This window comes from Macadamia integrifolia, chromosome 6, assembly GCF_013358625.1.
Source record: "Macadamia integrifolia cultivar HAES 741 chromosome 6, SCU_Mint_v3, whole genome shotgun sequence".
Classification (NCBI taxonomy): domain Eukaryota; kingdom Viridiplantae; phylum Streptophyta; class Magnoliopsida; order Proteales; family Proteaceae; genus Macadamia; species Macadamia integrifolia.
Genome location: NC_056562.1, coordinates 14,257,171 through 14,276,855, shown reverse-complemented (window position 1 = coordinate 14,276,855; position 19,685 = coordinate 14,257,171). Strand labels below are relative to the sequence as shown.

General features: G+C 38.6%; 2 protein-coding genes across 9 annotated transcripts; one reads left to right on the top strand and one right to left on the bottom strand.

The window, feature by feature from the left end:
• The first annotated feature begins 1,509 nt into the window (after window positions 1–1,509).
• On the top strand, window positions 1,510–2,241 carry LOC122080666 (reticulon-like protein B21). Of its 2 annotated transcripts, XM_042647476.1 has the most exons (4): window positions 1,510–1,655; window positions 1,753–1,836; window positions 1,925–1,988; window positions 2,103–2,241. In XM_042647476.1, the coding sequence occupies exons 1-4, from the start codon at window positions 1,564–1,566 to the stop codon at window positions 2,103–2,105; spliced, it is 243 nt and encodes an 80-aa protein (XP_042503410.1). In that variant the 5' UTR covers window positions 1,510–1,563; the 3' UTR covers window positions 2,106–2,241. The 2 variants fall into 2 exon arrangements, with proteins under 2 accessions (XP_042503410.1, XP_042503408.1); XM_042647474.1 differs by having other exon boundaries at window positions 1,925–2,193.
• A 1,578-nt stretch (window positions 2,242–3,819) lies between these two features.
• On the bottom strand, window positions 3,820–15,296 carry LOC122082467 (programmed cell death protein 2-like). Of its 7 annotated transcripts, none has more exons than XR_006141320.1 (9): window positions 13,776–13,932; window positions 13,363–13,463; window positions 13,090–13,271; window positions 12,679–12,995; window positions 10,868–11,102; window positions 5,985–6,186; window positions 4,639–4,803; window positions 4,415–4,505; window positions 3,820–4,073 (listed from the first exon to the last, which is right to left on the bottom strand). XR_006141320.1 is itself a non-coding variant. In XM_042650059.1 (8 exons), exons 2-7 carry the CDS (start codon window positions 13,453–13,455, stop codon window positions 4,678–4,680), a joined length of 1,155 nt encoding a protein of 384 aa, XP_042505993.1. In that variant the 5' UTR covers window positions 13,456–13,463; window positions 15,164–15,296; the 3' UTR covers window positions 3,820–4,505; window positions 4,639–4,677. The 7 variants fall into 7 exon arrangements, 5 of the variants coding, with proteins under 5 accessions (XP_042505993.1, XP_042505991.1, XP_042505994.1 ...); XR_006141321.1 differs by having other exon boundaries at window positions 4,415–4,500; XM_042650059.1 differs by lacking the exon at window positions 13,776–13,932 and adding an exon at window positions 15,164–15,296 and having other exon boundaries at window positions 3,820–4,505.
• Between the last annotated feature and the right edge of the window lie 4,389 nt (window positions 15,297–19,685).

Genomic DNA, 19,685 nt, shown 5'->3' with positions numbered 1-19,685 from the left:
GTAGAAATATTTTTTTTTATAGTTTTATCATACAACAAATTTTTTGTATAAAAGTATTCCAAATGAATAGAAACACAAAAGGTTTTTTTTTTATTTAAAAATATACTAATTTGGGATAGAGACATTGCCATACATACATACCCCAAGAGAGTAGGGGCATCTTTTATAATCAATTTCTTCTTCCAAGATTAGGGCGTCCCTTGTAACTATACCATAACCATCCTTATTAAGTATTAATATTATTATTGGGGGTGAAAGTGGCTACAAATTTTCTCTTGTTGAGTCTATAAAAGAGAAGAGGCTTGTCTTTCTCGTTGAGTTTTGGTTCATCTGTTTTTCATGTTGGAATATAGTTCAAAGAATCGGATCAGAATTAATGATCCCAATTCAGATTATGACTTATTTCAAAACCCTCTTTTAATCTTTCTTCTTTTTCATGATTTCATTTTTTCGGGTTTCGGTTGAACGAAAGTTGTAGTGGTCAGGTTTTTAAGTATTAGCTGGTAGGTGTAAGTGTCATATAGTATCGGTTGATGTGTATTGATATTGGTGGGTATTAATATGATATTTACTATCTTTTTTTTCTTACATGTGGATGTACTAGTAAGAAAGGGTGATCAGATTCACATGAAAGGAGCTAACAAAGCCAGGGGCAAACCTAAAATTGAGTTCGAATTCTCGACAGTGAACATCTGGTGGCCTGGAGCACTTAGGAACACACCCCAAATTGCTCCTAGCTGTCCAAGTCTTCACTGGTACATTGCAATAGAATATGACATCAAATAGATCTAATTGGAGAGCAAAGATTCACGTAGCTAACCCTTTTTAGTTAGGGGAAATTACTTAGATCCACTAGATAAGAAAATAAATTACAAGATAAGTAGGTTTTGAATTTATTTTACATTGACTAGTTTCAACTATGAAAATATTTACTCAATCCCCAAAATTAGTTATTGTTCGTGCGGTTCATGAAAAAATAAAAGTAAACATCCTAAAATACCCCAACCTCAATTCTTTTATTTTTATTCAATTCATTTTTAATCCCATGTGGGACCTACTTCCTATTCCCCTCGCCTCTTCTACCTCATCTCCTTCTTTCTCTACAAAGGCCGCACCCTCCCTCCTTCAGAATCAAGGGATGGGAAGGGTGATCATTTTACTACTCCATATGATAGGGTGTAGGGGATTATTTTCCCAAAAATTAATAGGGTAAACATCACTCTCCTCTCCTGAACTAAGGCGAAATATGAACTTGACCCATCACCTTTTCAAAAATATCACTCCCCTCCCTTACAAGTAAAAGATGCCATCTAACAGTCCCAACAGTTAGATTTGGCTGTTAAGTCGAGTTAAAATTTCTTATAATCCCCAAAATGCCCCTGTTTGTGTAATACCAAACACTACTACCTTAAGTGGAAAGTAGAAAGTGGAGGCGACGGGCAAGACGAGGGCCTGGAATCCGACACAGCATTGAGTTCTAGTTTTCCGGTCAAATTGAATTTCTTAATTATGTAGCACCGATCAATTTTCACATTTCTTCTTTCCTTTTCAGTGGATTTGGTGATGTGGAGAGACGTATCAAAATCAGCTTTCGTATTTGGAGTTGGAACATTCTTCCTACTCTCTTCCTCTATCATCAAAGATCTCAATTTTAGGTACAAAACAAAGCCATAGAAATGGTAATTCTCATTAAAATCCCCTGTTTCAATCTGTGCCCATTACTTTAATTCTTCTGGTCCTTTCATTGTACAGCATGATTTCTACAATTTCCTACATGGGTCTTGTGACTCTTGTCTACCTTGCTGCAATCTTTTTCTATAAATCAATACTTTGCAGGTAAACTTTCCAAACAACAAATTTTCTGATAAAAGGAAGTCTGGGTTTACCAATTTTAATTCTCTGCTTCTCTTCCCAAATATATCAGGGGAGCTACAGATATGGATGATTCAAATGAGGAATATATAGTAGGGGAACAAGAGGCAATTTGGGTACAAAAACTGATCCTTCCCTACTTGAATGAGTTCCTATTGAAGCTCAGAAGCATTTACACTACTTTGTCTTTTTTTTTTTGGGTAATCCTTTACGCTACTTTCTATCTTAAGTGAAAGCCCCCATCAAACGAAAACCCCTTTCCCTCTTTCTCCGACACCAGCCGAGGAAAGCGAAGGCGACGGGCAAGACGAGGGCCTGGAATCCGACACCAGCATTGAGGTTGTGGAAAGCGGCATAATGGGCGTTGCCATTGCGAGATTCAGTGATTGGAAGCCAGGCGTCCTGAGGGTTGAGCTTGGTTAGGTGACCCACCTCCTCCAAGTACCTTTCATGTTGATCAGCACTCGCTTCATCGGCGTCCCTATCAGACTAAGGAACCTCGGCGATATCAGCGATGTTGGCGTCCATGCCCACGAGGAGTTCGCATCCTTGGACGCTGGCCACGGCATCTCTGCCCCGACGGTGTCAATATATCCGGCGTCGCTGGTATTGAGGCCAACTCCGTCTCTGGCCTTTCATCCATTTCGACCTTCCTTCTACCTTTCGACCTTTCCTTCCCTCACTCCCTCACCGAGAAGTGAGAACTCAGGTCAGGTCCAGGAGAGTTGCAGTTGCAGTGCAGTCACACAGCAAGGAGAGTGCGGCAAGGAGAGTATTACGAGAAGTGAGAAAATTTTAAAAGGGAAAATTACATGATTACCCATTTTTGGGTTTCTCTTTATAAAATTACTCATCAAAAGTTTCAGTTAACAAAAATTACTCAAAATTAGGTTTTTCTTTACAAAATTACCTACTTAAAGTTTAAGTTAACAAAAATACCCAAAATTGAGTTTGGATGTACAAAACTACCCACTCAAAGTTTTAGTAATAAAAGAATACATGATTATATGTGGAAGATGAAAAATTACTATTTTGGGTAATTTTGTAAATCCAAACGAGATTTTGGGTATTTTTGTTAACTGAAACTTTTGGTGGGTAGTTTTGTAAACCCAAACCTAATTTTGGGTATTTTTATTCACCAAACCTTTTTGTGGGTAATTTTGTAAAGGAAAACCCAAAAATGGGTAATCATATAATTTTTCCAAATTAAAATAAGAAAATAACTCATTTTGGGTATTTTGGGGGTTATAAAAAAATTTAACTTAATAGCCAAATCTAACAGTTGAGGTTCTTAGATAACATCTTTTTCTTGTAGGGGAAAGGAGTGATATTTTTGAAAAGATGGTGGGTCAAGTTGATATTTCGCCTTAATTGAGATGAGGGGAGTGATGTTTACCCAAATTAATATCAAAGGACGTTGCATGGAAACCAATGATCATTGATTAGTACAGTAAGGGCTAAAGTGTTTTTTGGTTAAGAGTTACCTCTTCTTGTTATGAACCTCCCAGCCATGTTTAGGGAAAAATCCGCTGTTACTATAGACTAGCCAAGGAACTTATTGGAAAGAAACATAAATGCATCCAGGCTACATAGCATACGCCAGCACCTTCTTGTGCCTCTCTACCCCATTTTGTGGAGGAAAGAATGGAAGCACTAGCATCCGATATGAACCCAGACAGGAACTCATCCCTTCACTTATATCTCAATGCTTCAAATTCAGAGAACCACAGATTGTGAAACATGAACCTGACCCGCTTTAAATATATCATTCGAATGCAGATTTCCGATCTTGTCTGAGCATGGTTTTCTATGAAACCTGGTCAAATACATCTGTCAAAATTTGCGACCCCTGTGAGGATCCATTCTCAAGAAGTCAAGATTATTGTTTTTTTTTTTGGTAAGGTTTCAATGGTGCTAATATCAATATCTGGATGTTACATTCTTTAATTTACTCACCCCTGCAAATGTATCCAACAACATTAATAGCAGATAAGTTTCACAATTCATTGATCTAAGCTAGACAATTTAAGAAACCTAAAAAGGCCCATGACCAAATTCCTAATACAGGCAAGCCAATGGGCTATTAATGTTCACAGATCCTTACCACCAGAGTTTATTTTCAACATATAATTGCACTGGGACTGTTCTGAACAAATGGTAACAATTTCGGGAGCTGGTATGAGACCGTATTCAAAACTTTCCTGCAACGAGTACCCAAAGGTTACTTTAGCCACATGAATCACCCTCTTCAATGTCTAAGAAAATACTTAAAAGACCCAACTAAACGACTCCACCAGTTTACAAAAGCTGTTTTGTGAATCATGCCAAATGACACATACAAAAAACTTTCCTTTGAACACTAAATCATGCCAAATGACTTGTATACAAAGCAGTTTTGGCTGGAATTCCCAGCACTATGACAGGCATCAGAACTATGTATGGTTCCCAGCAAGTATAGACAATTTCGGAGTAAAAATCAAGCAAACTTCAGTAAAGTGACAGTCAGTGTTGCAAAACATATAATCCTTCCATCAGTACTCACGAGAATGCTGCCATGGATTCTTCATAAATTAGAAGCTTATCTAATTCGGCCCAAAGAAGCATAACTGTGAAGAATGAAAAGATGACCTGCACTGTTGAATCAAAATATTGAAAGGTTAAGTAAATCTTAAATATTTCTCATGTAACCAATCTGCAAAGTAACTGCAATCTCGTTAAATAACAATACTGAAGATGCTATACTGCTAAAGCAAAGGGCTTGCTTACCTCCAGTGGAAGACATTTCCCACGGGTGCAAAATGCAGATCATGAGAAATAACTAACTTGTGTTGACTCATGCAATTCCTCCTCATTTTGTATAATAATAGCCTCCTTCACCACAGTCCAACCCCCATTATTGGATTTCTCGTTATTTAACCATTGTGAACAATTCTAAGAAAGCCAGAAAACAGCATATAAGTCGGATAAAGCTCAAAATAGCACACTGGAAGAGGTATTTTAAATGGCACATATGTACAAATTTTCATGTTTGATGGTTCCGTGTAACCTCAACCTGCAATATGCCAAGAAATGCAGATGGGGTGGAACAAGCTAGTACCACATTGGAGATCTCCTAGCACGCTAGCACAAAGGTAAAATACCCACTTTTCAATACGGTTGTTTTGGTGGGATGGCCAATTCAAATGACAGCCTTAATGGGATAAAGCCAACAGCAAGAAGGTTCAATGTCTCACCCACAACAGAATAGTAGAACTCACAAGAAGCAGGCTAAACACTACAGTTAATCCCCAACCAGGGTTTTGATAAACCCCAAATTAGACCAGATGTAGGTAACTAACAGATCTTCAATATCTCAAAGTAGGATGAAGATACCAACTGTTGGATTTCAAATTGATTACCAAAGAATGGAAATTGATTGTAATTTCCAGAATTAGAAACAACTGTACGTATCCAAAACCACATGGCAGAATGACACAAGAACATGGACAGATTCATCACTTCATGAACTGATCAACATATGTGAAAAATAGTTCATTCCAATGGCTAGATGCTTCAGATCAGCAGTACATAAAAACTAACTACTTAGTCCCGTATAGGACTTAAATTCTTAATATTTGGGCTTATATAATTGGTCCATTACAAAACCCAAAAATATTGACACCATGGACAATAACCCATTGCACACTCAAAATTAACATATTAGTCCATTCTTGGTCCAGTTTGATGGCCTGGTTTGTTGTTGGCCTAATTGTTCTCTTAAACTGCATCAAGCCAGCCATGTGACATGGAACACTCTCAAGTACCTTCTAGTAGAGCATAGAATAACACCAAGAACAACATATGCACCGGATTGAAACCACCATCATGTGTGCATCATGGATTTATATGGCTATAATGGCAGTCAGCCAACTAGAACTTAGAAGACCTATTCACCCAATAAAAAAAAATGAACCAAATAATACAAGTGAAACTTTACAAAATGGTTTCTTGTGATCATAAATTAGATCAATTTTGCAGTCCAGATATGCTGACAGAGGTAACATTCAACATGACCCGTTCCTTTGAATTTTTTTGGATAGATATGACAGCATGTGTTTGAGGGAAGTTATTACCTTGGAACAAGTGTATACAAGTAGTGTCATCCAATTCCAATCTGGGGAATGTGTCGCTGAACCATCACGGGCTTCCCGTAGAAAAAACAACAATGGGGGCATCAGTTGCATTTCATAGTGTCTGGATGCACCACATAGTGCACATGCCCCAGGTTCCCCTAACCCCTTCGTGGCCAAAAGTGGCTTTCCACCATATGAGTACCTAATGATAAGGAAAGTGAGGGGCATTAACAAGAATAATATAACAAAAGTGAGGGAAATCCATGAGAACAAAGAAAGGAAACATGCTAGGCAACCAGTCTCTGTTCCATGTACATCAAGTCATCAACACACCAGAGCTACTTAGGGTGGCACCCTCCTGGTCCAGATCCACGGATTAAATAAAATAGCACAAGGAAAGAAATAATTAAAGAATAATAGATGCTTTGATTAATAAATTATCCATTGGAGTGTACTATGGTTATAAATTTTGATGTTTTGCAGAGTGAATGTCATCCTTGCACAGGAAGCTAAGGGTTGTACATAATCCAGACTATTAAGTCATACATGATTCAACATTTTGAGTACTATACACTTAGTCCCCAGCTTATCATCTCCTCTCCCAACCCAGGGAAAAGAGTCGGGGGGGGGGGGGGGGGGGAGAAAAAACAAAAGGTACTTGCTGGAATAAAGTTATATCTACAAGAAAAAAGGAGCATTCATTGAAATCCAAACCCTATGAAATCTGAAACACAACCACACAAAGGTAAGTCAACAATCTAATGAAGAAAAATAGTTCTATCTGAAGTGTAACAGTAGCCATTTAATAAAGAGGGGGTTTAGGAGAGAGAATCAATTCTTTGTGTGTAGGGCGATAGGCAGTTTATATGTATATAGGGTTGTACATCTTGTGAGTACAATCCCCTCGTACGCCTCTTCCTCCTCTGTCGCCTCTTTCTTCCTTCTCAATTTCTTTTGTCTGCAACTCAAGTCTGCAGTTCTTTTCATCTTCTTCTTCCCCCACCCCCTTTTATAAGAAGGATAGGACTCGGGAGAACTTGGATGAGGCCTGTCTCAGCGGTGCACTCCTGTCCACATGTATGGACATGTGATTTGGCAGACCAACAGAAAAATCTAGGTAACATAGTATCTAGGGCATATCTACTGATTTGATGAGGCATTAGACTCCCCTAATATAACTCGGTCAGATTCAACATTTCTGGACCCCTCCCCCACCTAATTTTTTTTTTTTTTTTTTTGATAAACTCCCCCACCTAATATTATCAAAAAAAACTTAAAACGGATGGCAGCTCTATAGGGTACCCAGGGCCAGCTGGTATTGGTGGTGGTGTGTGTAGAAACCATGAGGGTATGATATTATTGGCATTATCAGGTCCTGTTGGTATAGCAGATTCAGTGTGTGCGGATCTGAATGCTATAATTTAGGACTCGAAAATTCTTTTGCCAATAGTTGGAAGAATATGCTTGTGGAATGGGACTCTATGTTGGAGATCAAATGGCTTCATGAGAATTCTGGGGGTTCTTGGAGATATCTCTTCCTCGTTAAGGAAGCAAGAGCTCTATGTGGCTAAGGGAGTTTTCTTTTTCTTTAACGATGAGATCTCCAAACTCAACAGAAGATGAGCTGGTTAGGGGACATGGGAGCAATCTTGCACTTGGGGCCCTACACTATGGTTTAGACCTTTCTTGAGGTTCAACTCTGGTGGCCTTGTTGTTCTTGCCTTTATCTTGTACCTTAGCTATTCTTTCACTGATGAAATTATGTTACCAAAAAAAAAGAGCAGTCCAACAATATGTGAAACCAGTTCTCGAAGGGCTTGACAAGGAATTTCCTCCTGAGATAATAAATTCAGTGATCGTAGTTTCCTTAAATGCTTAGGGCGGACCTTGGTGCAATGATATTGTTGCTCCATTGTGACCAAGTGGTCATAGGTTCGAGTCAGGAAACAACCTCTCCGCGAAGCAGGGGCCAGGCTGTGTACATTATGACCTTCCCCAGACCCCACAATGGTGGAAGCCTCATGCATTGGGTACGCCCTTTATTTTGTGCAGTTTCCTTGAACGCTAGAACTATGGTGGCAACCAGAAACCCTAACCCAACTAGGGATGGTTCAAATTTTCAAGTGTCTAAAATAGGACAGAATAAGGTTCAACAGCTTAAGAAACACAATTTTCTGCGACTAATGACTGGCATATTAGCACAGAAAAAATTGAACAATGAAAAAGAAGTTAGGGTCAATATAGGACAGGAAAGGAGATTTTCTGTACCTCAGAAACAAGGATTTAAAAGAGGCTGAAGCTTCGCTCAAAGCATTGTGATCAGGTAAATTAATGCCCAAAACCGGAAGAAATTCACCTAACTCTACTGGGTGCAATGGGCTTAACGGTGAATCCCAGATGAAACAGGGAGGGTTGCAGAACACTTACAAAACAGGTTTGGAACGAAGGTTTTACACTTGCAACACAGGGATAATGGTATCAGACTTCAGAAGGATATCAAGTTTGAAAGCAAACTAAGCCCCGAATATGAAGTTGCCAACAAAATAAACAAGCTAAACTAGTCCAGAAAACAGATCATCTACAGGTAGGGCTAAAACTTGGAACTGACCTCAGAGACTTGTGGAACAGAACTGAAATAGGAGAAGTAATATATAAAAGAACAGATAACAGGAATCCACCTGCAGTGCCCATCCTCAGTGCTTGAGGAATTCACCTCAATATCCCACTGTAAATCTTCAAAGCCACACAGAACAAACTGAGTAATAGCAGACAATTCATTGATCAGCATTTTGCACTTCGGGAAAGCAATTGAGCAGCGGATTGGTTAGCTAATTTTGCATGAGTCTTCAATAAATTATATTTTCCATGGTGAGGATCCTCTTCCAAGTGATCTTAGTTGCATCATTCGGGAGGACAAAGTTGGTTTACCAGTCTTTAGAATGCAATTTTTCTTTTATAGGTGTTTCTTATGGGTTTTTTTATTTATTTATTTATTTATTTTTATCAGATTCATCTTTGATATAATTCTAGGGGCTTCCCTGGGTCCAGATAATATTCAGGTTTAAAAAAAAAAGTCAACAGCAGCAGGGCAGTTTCAATCCCTTTATGTAGAGGAGGATCAGCCTAATACTTGCTATTGCAATGAACATATGCTTTCCTAAAATAGAAATGGTAACTACTGAAATAAAAAATAAATAAAAAAAGAAGCTTCCTATTGGCTAACAACTTGGAAGCAAAGCAATTTGAAAATAGAAACTCTCTCATCAGTCTAGAGAGCTTCCAAAATTCAGACTCAAAAGCCTACTAACATAGAAATAGGACTAAAACTCTAAAAAGAACTCTTCTAGAACTTGTAGAGACACTAACAAAATTAGGAACTGTTGATGTATACATTGACGCTGCCCTTCTCTAACACAGTTTGAGCTTTTAGGTGAAACGGTAGCGGTCAAGTGTTCGATTCCTGGGAAGTGCATCGGAAGAGTTTTCCCGACATTTCTTCTCCATCAATGCCGAGCAAAGGAAATGCCACGTGAGTTCCAAGTGTAGGACCATGGGATCTTGGCATGCACGTGCAGGGGAGTGTTGATGTACACATTGATGCCGCCCTTCCCTAGCAGTTCGAGGTTTTAGGTGAAATGGTACCGAACAGAAATTGAACTCTAATTTCATAATAAACCTGCATATGGGATTGTAAAATAGGCCCTTTACATAATAATCCTAAAAATAATTAGCCCATAAGACCCAATAAGGGTCCAAAATAAGGCTTAGTCAAGCCCAATTCAACTGGCATGTTTGCATCAAATTGTTACCAAGAATCTGAAGGAATTAAGTTGGATGTACTGAAACGCTAATGAAAATTTACTTGATAACTTCCCAGTAGCAATAACAGAATGGATTTGATTAGAGCTACAACTGAAAGTAGCAATAAAGCATGTGATCATTAAATTTGTTCATTACTGTCATTAGATGCACTTGTCAGATGCGCTGATAAAAAGTAATTGGCAATTCTTTTAGTTAGCTAAATACCCTTTAGTAATCATTAAAAACAGAAATTCCTTATATTATGGTAGATTTACACGAATGTGCCAGCATATAAAATTCAAAAGTTTTTGATTGAAGACTCTAAAATCTTTTATTAACTAGGTTTTGCTGTGTCTAGTTACTCTTATGTCATTGGATGTTGCACCAATAATCTAATCCAGACATTACAGATAGTGATTGGATTGCCACATCATCTAATCTTTTGATAGCTTGGTCCTAACCTTAACCAAACCAAATTTTGAAATCCACAAGATAAAGTCTCGCTCATGAGGTTAAGCATTTGAGGCGAAGAAAGAAATGTTCTAGTAGGCAGCTTAAGCTTGATTCATAATTTTCCTTCCCAAACAAGCCAACATTCTCCTTTCAATTTTCTTGGATTATGTTCCAATAAAGTGGTATGTCTAAGATCTGACATAAAACTAGTAACGGATAGAAGTAAAGCGTGATAAGTGACCTGAACACTCCAAAATAGATTGGGTACCTATGCAAAATGCTTTACTTAAGTACAAGATGATGTACCTGAGCTGTACCCATACAGTGTCTAGGTAATATTGACTCAAGATTCAAGAACAAAATACTATAGGACTGGTTAGCAAAATATTTGTAACTCATTATGCCACCTTGTGGCAGACTGGTTGGCAACACATTAGTCATTTGTAGGGGTTCCTTAATCTATGACCTAGTGTCAAACCTCAACATGAGAACTGGTTTAAGTTTGATTTTTAACAGTGATAACAATAGTCTGAGTTTCGTAGTTGTTGGATTTTAATGAAACCATAGTCAAATCAATTGACCGTAATTCGAGTGGAAATGCAAAAACTAAATGTTTCTAGCCTTCATACCTGTAACATTGTTCTGGATGTGCGTCGATCCATTTTTTGAACTTCAAGTAGGTCCTATCAGCATACAGAGCTCTATCATACTCATAACTTTCTTCTCCCCACACCTCTTCCTCTTTAAGACTATCAAAGTCACTTTGATTCTCCTTGATAGAGAGTGAAGCATAGTTCAAACATACAGAGCTTACGTCTCTTGATGATGCCTGTTCTTGAGAATAGATATAGAAGCACGGTACCACTGCAATCAACATATAAACCAACAGGGAAAGATAAATGTAATCCATGCAACAACTGATAACCATATGCCTAGTCTGAAAAAAATTGCATTACAATCACACACATGAAGACACACCACATTATCATTAACATGTGTCTTTTCAAAAAAGTTTCAAAAACTGTTCATCTTTAAGATAAATATAATATTGTAGTGCAACATATCTATCAATAACTTAAAAGTGTTCATCTTTAAGGTTATATGACTTACTCTCTGTGACAAGAACGTGGCTTAGAACATTTTCTATCCATAGGGAACACAATTCCCTTTTTTTTTTTTTTTTAATACGTTCTTAGAAAATGCAATGAATATGTATTATTAAATATTTGTTATTAGAAACAAGGATTTAAGTATCTCTATCAAGTATCGCACTGGAAGGATGATTTTAAGAGACATATTGTGTTGTAAAAGAGAGACACAAGATACGCCAAAGATACACTTTAAAATGGTCAAGAGACATAAAAATGCAAAAGATACATGCAAAACACAATTTTAGAGCATATAACACTATAAATAAGCAATATGTAAAATATATCAGGTACAAAAGCAGAATAAAAGATTACCAGATCTTTTTGCTCCACTGTAAAATTAAACAATCGCTAGTTCCAGTTCTGAAGCTAAGTACAAAGCTATGGCTCATACTATAGGTGAGTTAATGTGGTTGACCTCTCTACTTCAAGAGTTGGGTTTTCCTGTTACTTGTGATAATCAAACTTCTATCCACATTGCCAATAACCCGGTGTTTCACGGAAAAACTAAACATATTGATGTTGACTGCCACTTTGTGAGGGAAATTGTTATGAAGAAGCTGATTGTTACTCCAGTTCGCTGATATGCTCACCAAATCTCTTTTTGGCCCTGCTTTCCAGAAGGGTTGTTCCAAGCTAGGCATGAGAGATTTGTATGCTCCAGCTTGAGGGGAGCGTTAAATAGTGGTCTTAATGTGTCATTGAGGAGTAAGGAGTCTAGTCACGAGAGGGGGAGTGTTCCTATCGTGACTAGTGTTTAGTTATTTTTCGTTTTAGGCTTTAGTTGCTCTTGACTAGGATTTTTGTTTCCTTATTGACTGTCTGCACTTCTATTTCTTTCTGTGTTTCATTGTTATAAATAAAAAGGATGAAGGCCAATGATAGAAGTTTCTCTGGTTAGTTCTTAGGCTCCTCTGTTACATGTGCCATCCGTTTGTGGTTCAACGACACCAGTCCTCGACTTTGAAAGTGGATGACTTTCCATCTTTCCTCCTCTCTTTTTGTATTCCGCCATCCTTCTAATATTGCAGTCTAATAGACAACTTTACAGGATGATTATTCTACAGACGATCATACAACACTTCAGATATTTCAAAAGAGAACAACGTTTAAGTTCTAATAATCTAGCATTGCCAACCATGTCATATGAAAATCTTCTTTTTCTTGAGCAAATTCTTCATTACAGACTAAATAGGATCATTCATGCAGATTTTGAGTTTCTTTTCAATTCATTTACGGTTTATAATTTTTGTGATTTTCATTTCATCATTCTTTAGAAGTATAAAGCATACCCGGTATGTTGGCATGAACAACCCCAACTTCTTGCAAAACTGGTGAGCACTTCCTCGCAGACTTATGAATACCACTCTTTTTTTTCTTTTTGGAATTAGAAGCCAAGCATGCGGCTTCAGACAGTGCCCTTCCCAGCTCCTCCAGGTCAATATTGTCTTCATCTTCTTCTCCAGATCTGCAAGTCCACGAATCTTCTTCCCACCATTTGTTACTGTTTGAAATTGACCCAGAAGGTACTGTTGATGGAATCACTTGTTTGCAGGTAGGGCTCCCTTCTACATTGTTGGACTTCTGAACTCGAACAGCATGCCAGCTGCTTTATTTCACAGAATTTAATAAATTGTATATTATAGATTGATACTCAAAAGCAACCGAAAGCAAATGTAAAATAGAACCCAGATGAGAAGAACCTAAGGAGACTGTCCCCACATTTTGGCATTACACATCCAAAAATGTAGATAATACGCTCTTCAATCTTCAAAGTGCCACTTAAAATGGGAGCATAAACCTGTGCAACAAGACAGAGATTACTTCCACAAGCACCACATTGAAGCAGATCAGATGGAATTGACTCCCTTGGAATAGGCCAATCCTGAAAAGAAGCCAAGGTGGTTGTACAATAAGATTTCCACAAACCCACAAACACCTATGTTCCAACAAAGCAGATGTTTGCAGCTACATACCGGAAGGCCACCAATTTTTGATGTATAATGATCTGAGACTTCACAATAATCCTTAGCCCATGGTCCAGGGAAGCCTAGAATTACTCCACCCATCACTTAGCCTGTTGAATCATACAAAGACATGACAGTGAGCTTTTGGGTATAATTAATTAATTTGATACAATGAATGAGTCAGGAAGTAATCCATTCACAGAACCCATCAGGTTGTGATTGAATTAGAACACATGCCTGATTTGGGAGTTGCCCCAATTCAGGTCAAGCTCCGAGAAAGTTGTTTGAGGTGGTATGCTACTATCCAACTAAACGGTTATATATGCACTATTCAGTGTTCAGTGTTCTCCCTCTCCTCTCAAATCTCTATCTTAGGGCTAGCACTATTCTTTGACTGAAAAAAGTAAAAGAAGAAGAAGCACCAGTGCACCACCACGGCATACAACACCAAGGTCCACGTATTTAAGAAGCAGCAAAGGGCGTCAGCGTCGGCGTCGGGGAGGCTGGAGTCTGGGGGGACCGAGGAGGATGAGAGAATGGATTTAGGGTTGGGAGAGAAGAAGAAGAACCAGTCGAGAGACCGAGTTGGGTTTGTTTCAAGTGGGGATAATTCGGTTCGATTTTGGTTTGAATCGATTGTTTCTGAACTGAAATTGTACCCTAACCTAATCGAATCGAATCGAACCGAACCAAGTTAAATACTCATGTACTCAAATCGAATTTATTGGGTTGTTTAATTCGGCTCTATTTTGATTTTGGTATTCGATTTTGATTTCATTTTGACACTTCTAGCTGTCGTTTGACAACATTTCTATTCTCAGAGATTGTTCTTTTACAGAAGTGTTCATTCTTTATCTCATGCTATGAGAATACTCTGATGAAATTGAAAAAACATTTGGTAAAATAGGTCCAGAAATATCTTTACATCAAGAAAAGAACAGAAACAACATTTGGCAGAGACAAGGCTCCGTTTGGTATTGTTTTTATTCTAGAAACGACGTTTCGTGTCAAAAGCGAAAATTTCAATTTCTGTGTCAAAATATCGTTTTTAAACGAAAAATCATGTTTCAAAATTTCAGATTTTTATCTAGAACGATAGCTCTATTTTTTATAAAATGAAACGATAGTTCTTTTGGAGTTCTATCCAATCTCCTTTTTTTCAGTTTTTTTTTTTTTTTTTTTCACTTTTTGTTCTGGAAAAACAGAAACATATCATAAGTGTACCATAAATTTCAAAAAATGTTTTTTTAGAATGATACCAAACAGTACCTAAGAGGGGAGGGGGATGATAGGAAAGAGTCCGTTTGGTATTGATCCTGTTATGAGAATGTCTTTCTCCGACAAAATCATCAATTTGTGTTAACTCATTAAAAGTTGATTTTTTTATTCTGTTCAAGCGACTCTTCCTTGACACATTTTTTTTTTATTATTTCAACGTATAGCTCCAGGAAGGAAGATCTTCAAAGCTATCACTAACACCTTTTTAAAGCTATCTTTCTGTCATTTTACCTTTTTAAGATGTTTCTGTGGAAAGATAGAGATCTGAGGGTATGAGATAATAGAGAAGGAGGCATTTGAGATACATATAAGAGGAAAAAAAAAGATAGAAGAGTATTGATGGAGTTCGAAGCTCTGGATTTTGGAACACTCGTTCCAAAATCTTCTGAAACTGGTTTATTTGTTCCAATGATAGCTTGAAACGAGTGTTCATACTTGCTCTGTTTGCGTCTTCTATAGATTAACTGCTAAAGTTGTATTTTGGGATATGGGTTTCTATTTAAATGACTAAAAAAAGAGGGTTTCGTCTTACCCTCGTCTTAACTCTCCGGAGAGGGTCTCTTACCCACCAGCAACGAAGGTCTGATTTCAGAGGGCAAGAGCGGCTTCCTGGAGTGAGAAGCGTCGCCTTCTTCTCATCGTCCAGCAGGTTTTCACAAGCAGCGGCGTCGTTGCAAACAGCAGAGGTCACAAGCAGCGGCGCTCAAAACTTGGGGTTAAAATCGTCTGTAATTCCGATCTCATATAATTCCGTGTAATACTACATTCAGATATTTGGTGGAGGAAATATCCGATTTTTTTTGGATTATTTTAGGCACCGTTTGATGGATAAACAACCTAAAAGCGTTTGATTAATTTTAATTTTCTTAAGGACCATCACAAAGCTGAAGTACTTGATTCCCACTCTTGAGAAGATATTTTGGACCGATTTATTTCATGGGCATTAAAATGAGAGAGGAATTACCAAATGTTTTGTTTACCCATTTCTGTTTTTAAACAGAATTTAGAACGGAAAAGTTCATCTCCCACGAGTTACCAACAGTCTCTAGCTAAATGCAAACGTTTAATCAAGGGGTTGCCGCGGGCCGGGAGGGGGAGGGGGTGGGGGTGGGGGTGGGAAGAGGTGACATCGCAGCATCATGTTTCCTATCTGATATGCCTCTTCCCCCTGCCCTCTTAAAGTATGAATGGCACAAACTAAAATTTTCTTGGTGATAAATTCTCCAACGATTCCCTTTCTGATACATTCTACCAATTCAGAAATTTTACATCAAAATTAGAACTATTGGCCCTTTGCATCTTTATATAAACACATTAGGTTATGGTCTCATGCCAAAGGCTAGTATACTTTCTTTTTTACCCTTTGGATGCAAGGCTGGTATATTCATATATCAAGATTAGACATTTGATCCTAATCCGGGATTTAGTTTATGGTGTGAATCAACACTAGCTTAACTTGGTGGTGACAACTTCAACTTGAAGATTCGGCCCCCAAGGGAGGAAGTTATGGGATCAATCACTGTCATATGCATACGTGATATATATATATATACTAGTAAAAATTGCATGTGCAAATGCACATGTAACCATACGTTGGGGGTGAGGGGATTTGAAAAATAGGTATAGTTTGAGATAGAAAAGGAAATTAGGGAGAGGAAGATTGAGAGAGAGAGAGAGAGAGAGAGATAAGTATCTAGGTCCAAACAGACAATATAATAAATGTCATCCTCAATTCACATAAGTAATACATTTTTTTTATTAAAAAGAAGAAGAAGAAGCTTAGAAGCTAACCATATGGGTTCAGATTCCTTATCACAATGTATGTTATGAGGTTGGAAAATTCACAAAAAAAAAAATATTATGAAACTAAATGCATTTTAGTAATTTATAATATGTATTGAAACAATTTCATAATTTAAATAATAATTAAATTTAATTCATAAAATTTCAAATAGTGCGAGACGATTGCGCTTTTTTTTTAAACTCATTGTTTAATTGTGTGTGTGTGTGTGTGTGTGTGTGTGAGAGAGAGAGAGAGAGAGAGAGAGAGAGAGAGAGAGAGAGAGAGAGAGAGAGAGATGGTTTGGGGATTCAAAAGTATTGCTAAAGAATGTGGTTGAAGTAATGTAATGAAAATGGGAAAAAGTTGAGTATGCCGCCGATATCTTGTTTGTTAATAAATGTGATAGAATAGGGTGGTGATGTGAAGTGATATATTTGATGATAGTTTTCTAATTAGAGTAGTAATTTATTAGATAATTCCTAGTCATAGAGTAGTTTAGTTACTCTTTCCATGGAGTTTCTTGTTTTCCTCAATCTTGTTAAGGCCATTGTTCTTATTTATGAACCAATTGATGAGGGTAAAATAAAATACGTAGAAAATTTTCCTTCGATGGTGGATGAATGATGGGATGGTCCAGATGTGATCCCCATCATCTCCTATTACTCCCCCCACCATCGTACGCTGCTGATACGATAGGCCACAGTGAATGGATTAGGTGGCCTTAAAGGAAACTCAATCCATAAAATATTGTCATGAAAATGTACATTTTGGGACCATGGAAGTGTGCCCAACAATTTAGCAGTACTAAATAAAAACCTGGGCTATTTTTTTCTATCTTTCGTCCCCTCAATAGACAAATATATGGTGTCTAGTAAGACAATAATAAAACTTGGTGGTTTCTAAGCTATACCCTTTATGACAAGATTAAGTTGCCAAGATGCAATCTTATATTGAGGGAAATTATTGTAATTTGTAAGAGGTAATTTCTTCCGTAGATTTTCCTAAAAAAAAAAAAAAAAAAAAAAAAAAAAAGCAAAAAGAATCTTCCTCTGCAGATGTTAACTTTTACCAGAAAACAAATGATTTATCTCTAGCTTGACCCAACATGGATATTTCCATTGACTATACAGCCAAATATTTGGGCCACCCCTATAAGTTTATTGAGCAGCCCATTTTGATAAGATTATTGACACATAATTGAAATCACATGGAGGAATGGTCAAGTTTGAAATGTAAATTTTATTTTATTTTTGCTAAAAATTAGCAAAGAATATATTAATAATGAAAATAAAGAAAAAAATTGTACAAATAGTTTGTCTGGAAATTCCTAGACCACAACTATTACAAAATTAGCAATATCAGGACACCTCTCCACCTTTGACAATCCCATCGGAAGAGGCAGCATCCTAGAAGCTCAAAGAAAAGAAAAAAACTGAACCAAATGTAGATTCTTATCATTCACATTTATACAAAAACTCAAGCCTACAATGCCTAACACCAAGAGAGAACAAACTCATAATCAGGTTGTTGGTTTACAAACTTCAGATTTCCTCTATTTACTGAAGGCGTTGCCATTACAGAAGCAACTTGTTTGAGCATTCTCAACTGTAATCTTTGGAGGGGCTAAAACTCGAGGTTTCTTCTATATGGTTCATGATGGAGTGCAAACAGCAGTCACAATGTGCAAGTGTGAGGGACTGCTGAGGTCATTAGCATTAGTTGATCTAACAGAACGGATTTAGCTTCCACACCTCAAAATAAAACAGAAAATAAAATAAAACATTACAATATCAATGAAATTTAAAGCCTAAATATCCTACTGGACCAAAACCTGATTTGGACCCTGCTCGTCCCAAGCTAGGCTTCCAAATAGGTTTGTGCCGATCCACGGAAGCGCTACTGCATCAAATTTATTGACATACAACCTTAAAGGAAGCTACATACTTAAATCAACATTGTACAATAACAAAGAATCAAAAGGATAAAAAGAAAATGCTACAGTATAGCCCTTGTCCCATACTTCGCCCAGTAAAGCTAAATCATAAGAGAATAAAATGAAAATCAATAGTGATATAGCCAAATCATACGGCTCAGTAGGGTGAGGACACGCGTCGCCCATCGGGACACGTGTCGCCCGCCAGGTAGGGAGTACGAAGACTCTATCACCCTCTGTCACGTCGTTTGCATGAGGGGAATATTCCCCACAAGGTGGACCCCAGAAGGCAAGAGGAAACCCTAGCCCCGAAGAAGCATATAAGGAGGCCAAGAGGAAGGGAAGAGGTAAGCTCTGATACCCTCACCATTACTCCCTTATTGAACTGTGCGGCCGACCCTGACTTGAGCGTCGGAGGACTAACCCCGGACAAAGTTCCGGGCCTCCGTCGTCTGTGTTTGTGTAGGTTCAACTAGCGGGGTTTTTTGGCAGCAACAGATTGGCGCCGTCCGTGGGAACGACGGTAATGGTGGGGAGAACCTACAACCGCAAGAGGACGAGAGCGGCGTCCAACATGGACATGGGGGAAGAACCTTTAGGGGGGCTTCCTCCCTCGGCGGAGATAGGACGAGAAAGGGGCAATGACGACCGGGAAGTATCCATAAGGTACCCGCGCTCAGGCGGATATTCAGTACGCGAAGGTAGTGATCCTCCGCCCTCTCCCGAAGCGCAAGAATACGTGACGAGGGAGCAATTCGAAGCCCTCCAGAACAAGTATGACCGGATGGTCGAGACGATGAGGGAGGTCTCCAAAGCTGTCTCTCAGAGGACCGGCGGAGCACCGCCAGGCCCCCACATCCAGCCTGAGAGGGCTCGAGACGAGGATCGGAGCAGTACAGGATCTATAAGATCTGGTTATAACCTTCGAAACCGAGCAGTGAGGGAAAGTCCCTCACCCCGAGGTAGGACGCAGCGTGCCGCCAGAGATCCAGATGGGGATCGGCACCGAGGAGACAATGAGAGGTATGAGGACTCGGGGTTGAGGCGGATGATCCTAGAACTGAAAGACGAGATCAAGAAGGTGGTAGAAGATCAGACGGGAACCCACGAGCCAGACCTCACTAATGACACGGCTCTAGCTGATGAGGTCATGAGGGATCCGCTCCCGATCGGCTTTCGCCTACCCAAGTATGACACTTATGACGGGTCTGGGGACCCCGTCGATCATCTGGAAGGCTTCAAGGTCGCCATGCAGTTCCATCGAGTCTCGGAAAATATTATGTGTCGCGCCCTACCATTAACATTCAGAGGAGCGGCAAGGCTATGGTACAACCGTCT

What these genes read in the sequence shown, in the direction of transcription:
- LOC122082467 (XM_042650059.1), bottom strand. Translation starts at nt 13,455, where the DNA reads ATGGGTGGAGTAATTCTAGGCTTCCCTGGACCATGGGCTAAGGATTAT. An exon ending in TGTGGGGACAGTCTCCTTAG is followed by an intron (nt 12,996 to 13,089) that starts GTTCTTCTCATC and finishes TGTGAAATAAAG; the next exon opens with CAGCTGGCATGCTGTTCGAG. An exon ending in TTGTATACACTTGTTCCAAG is followed by an intron (nt 4,804 to 5,984) that starts GTAATAACTTCC and finishes TGGCTTTCTTAG; the next exon opens with AATTGTTCACAATGGTTAAA.
- LOC122080666 (XM_042647474.1), top strand. Translation starts at nt 1,564, where the DNA reads ATGTGGAGAGACGTATCAAAATCAGCTTTCGTATTTGGAGTTGGAACA. An exon ending in ATCAAAGATCTCAATTTTAG is followed by an intron (nt 1,656 to 1,752) that starts GTACAAAACAAA and finishes TTCATTGTACAG; the next exon opens with CATGATTTCTACAATTTCCT. An exon ending in TATAAATCAATACTTTGCAG is followed by an intron (nt 1,837 to 1,924) that starts GTAAACTTTCCA and finishes CAAATATATCAG; the next exon opens with GGGAGCTACAGATATGGATG.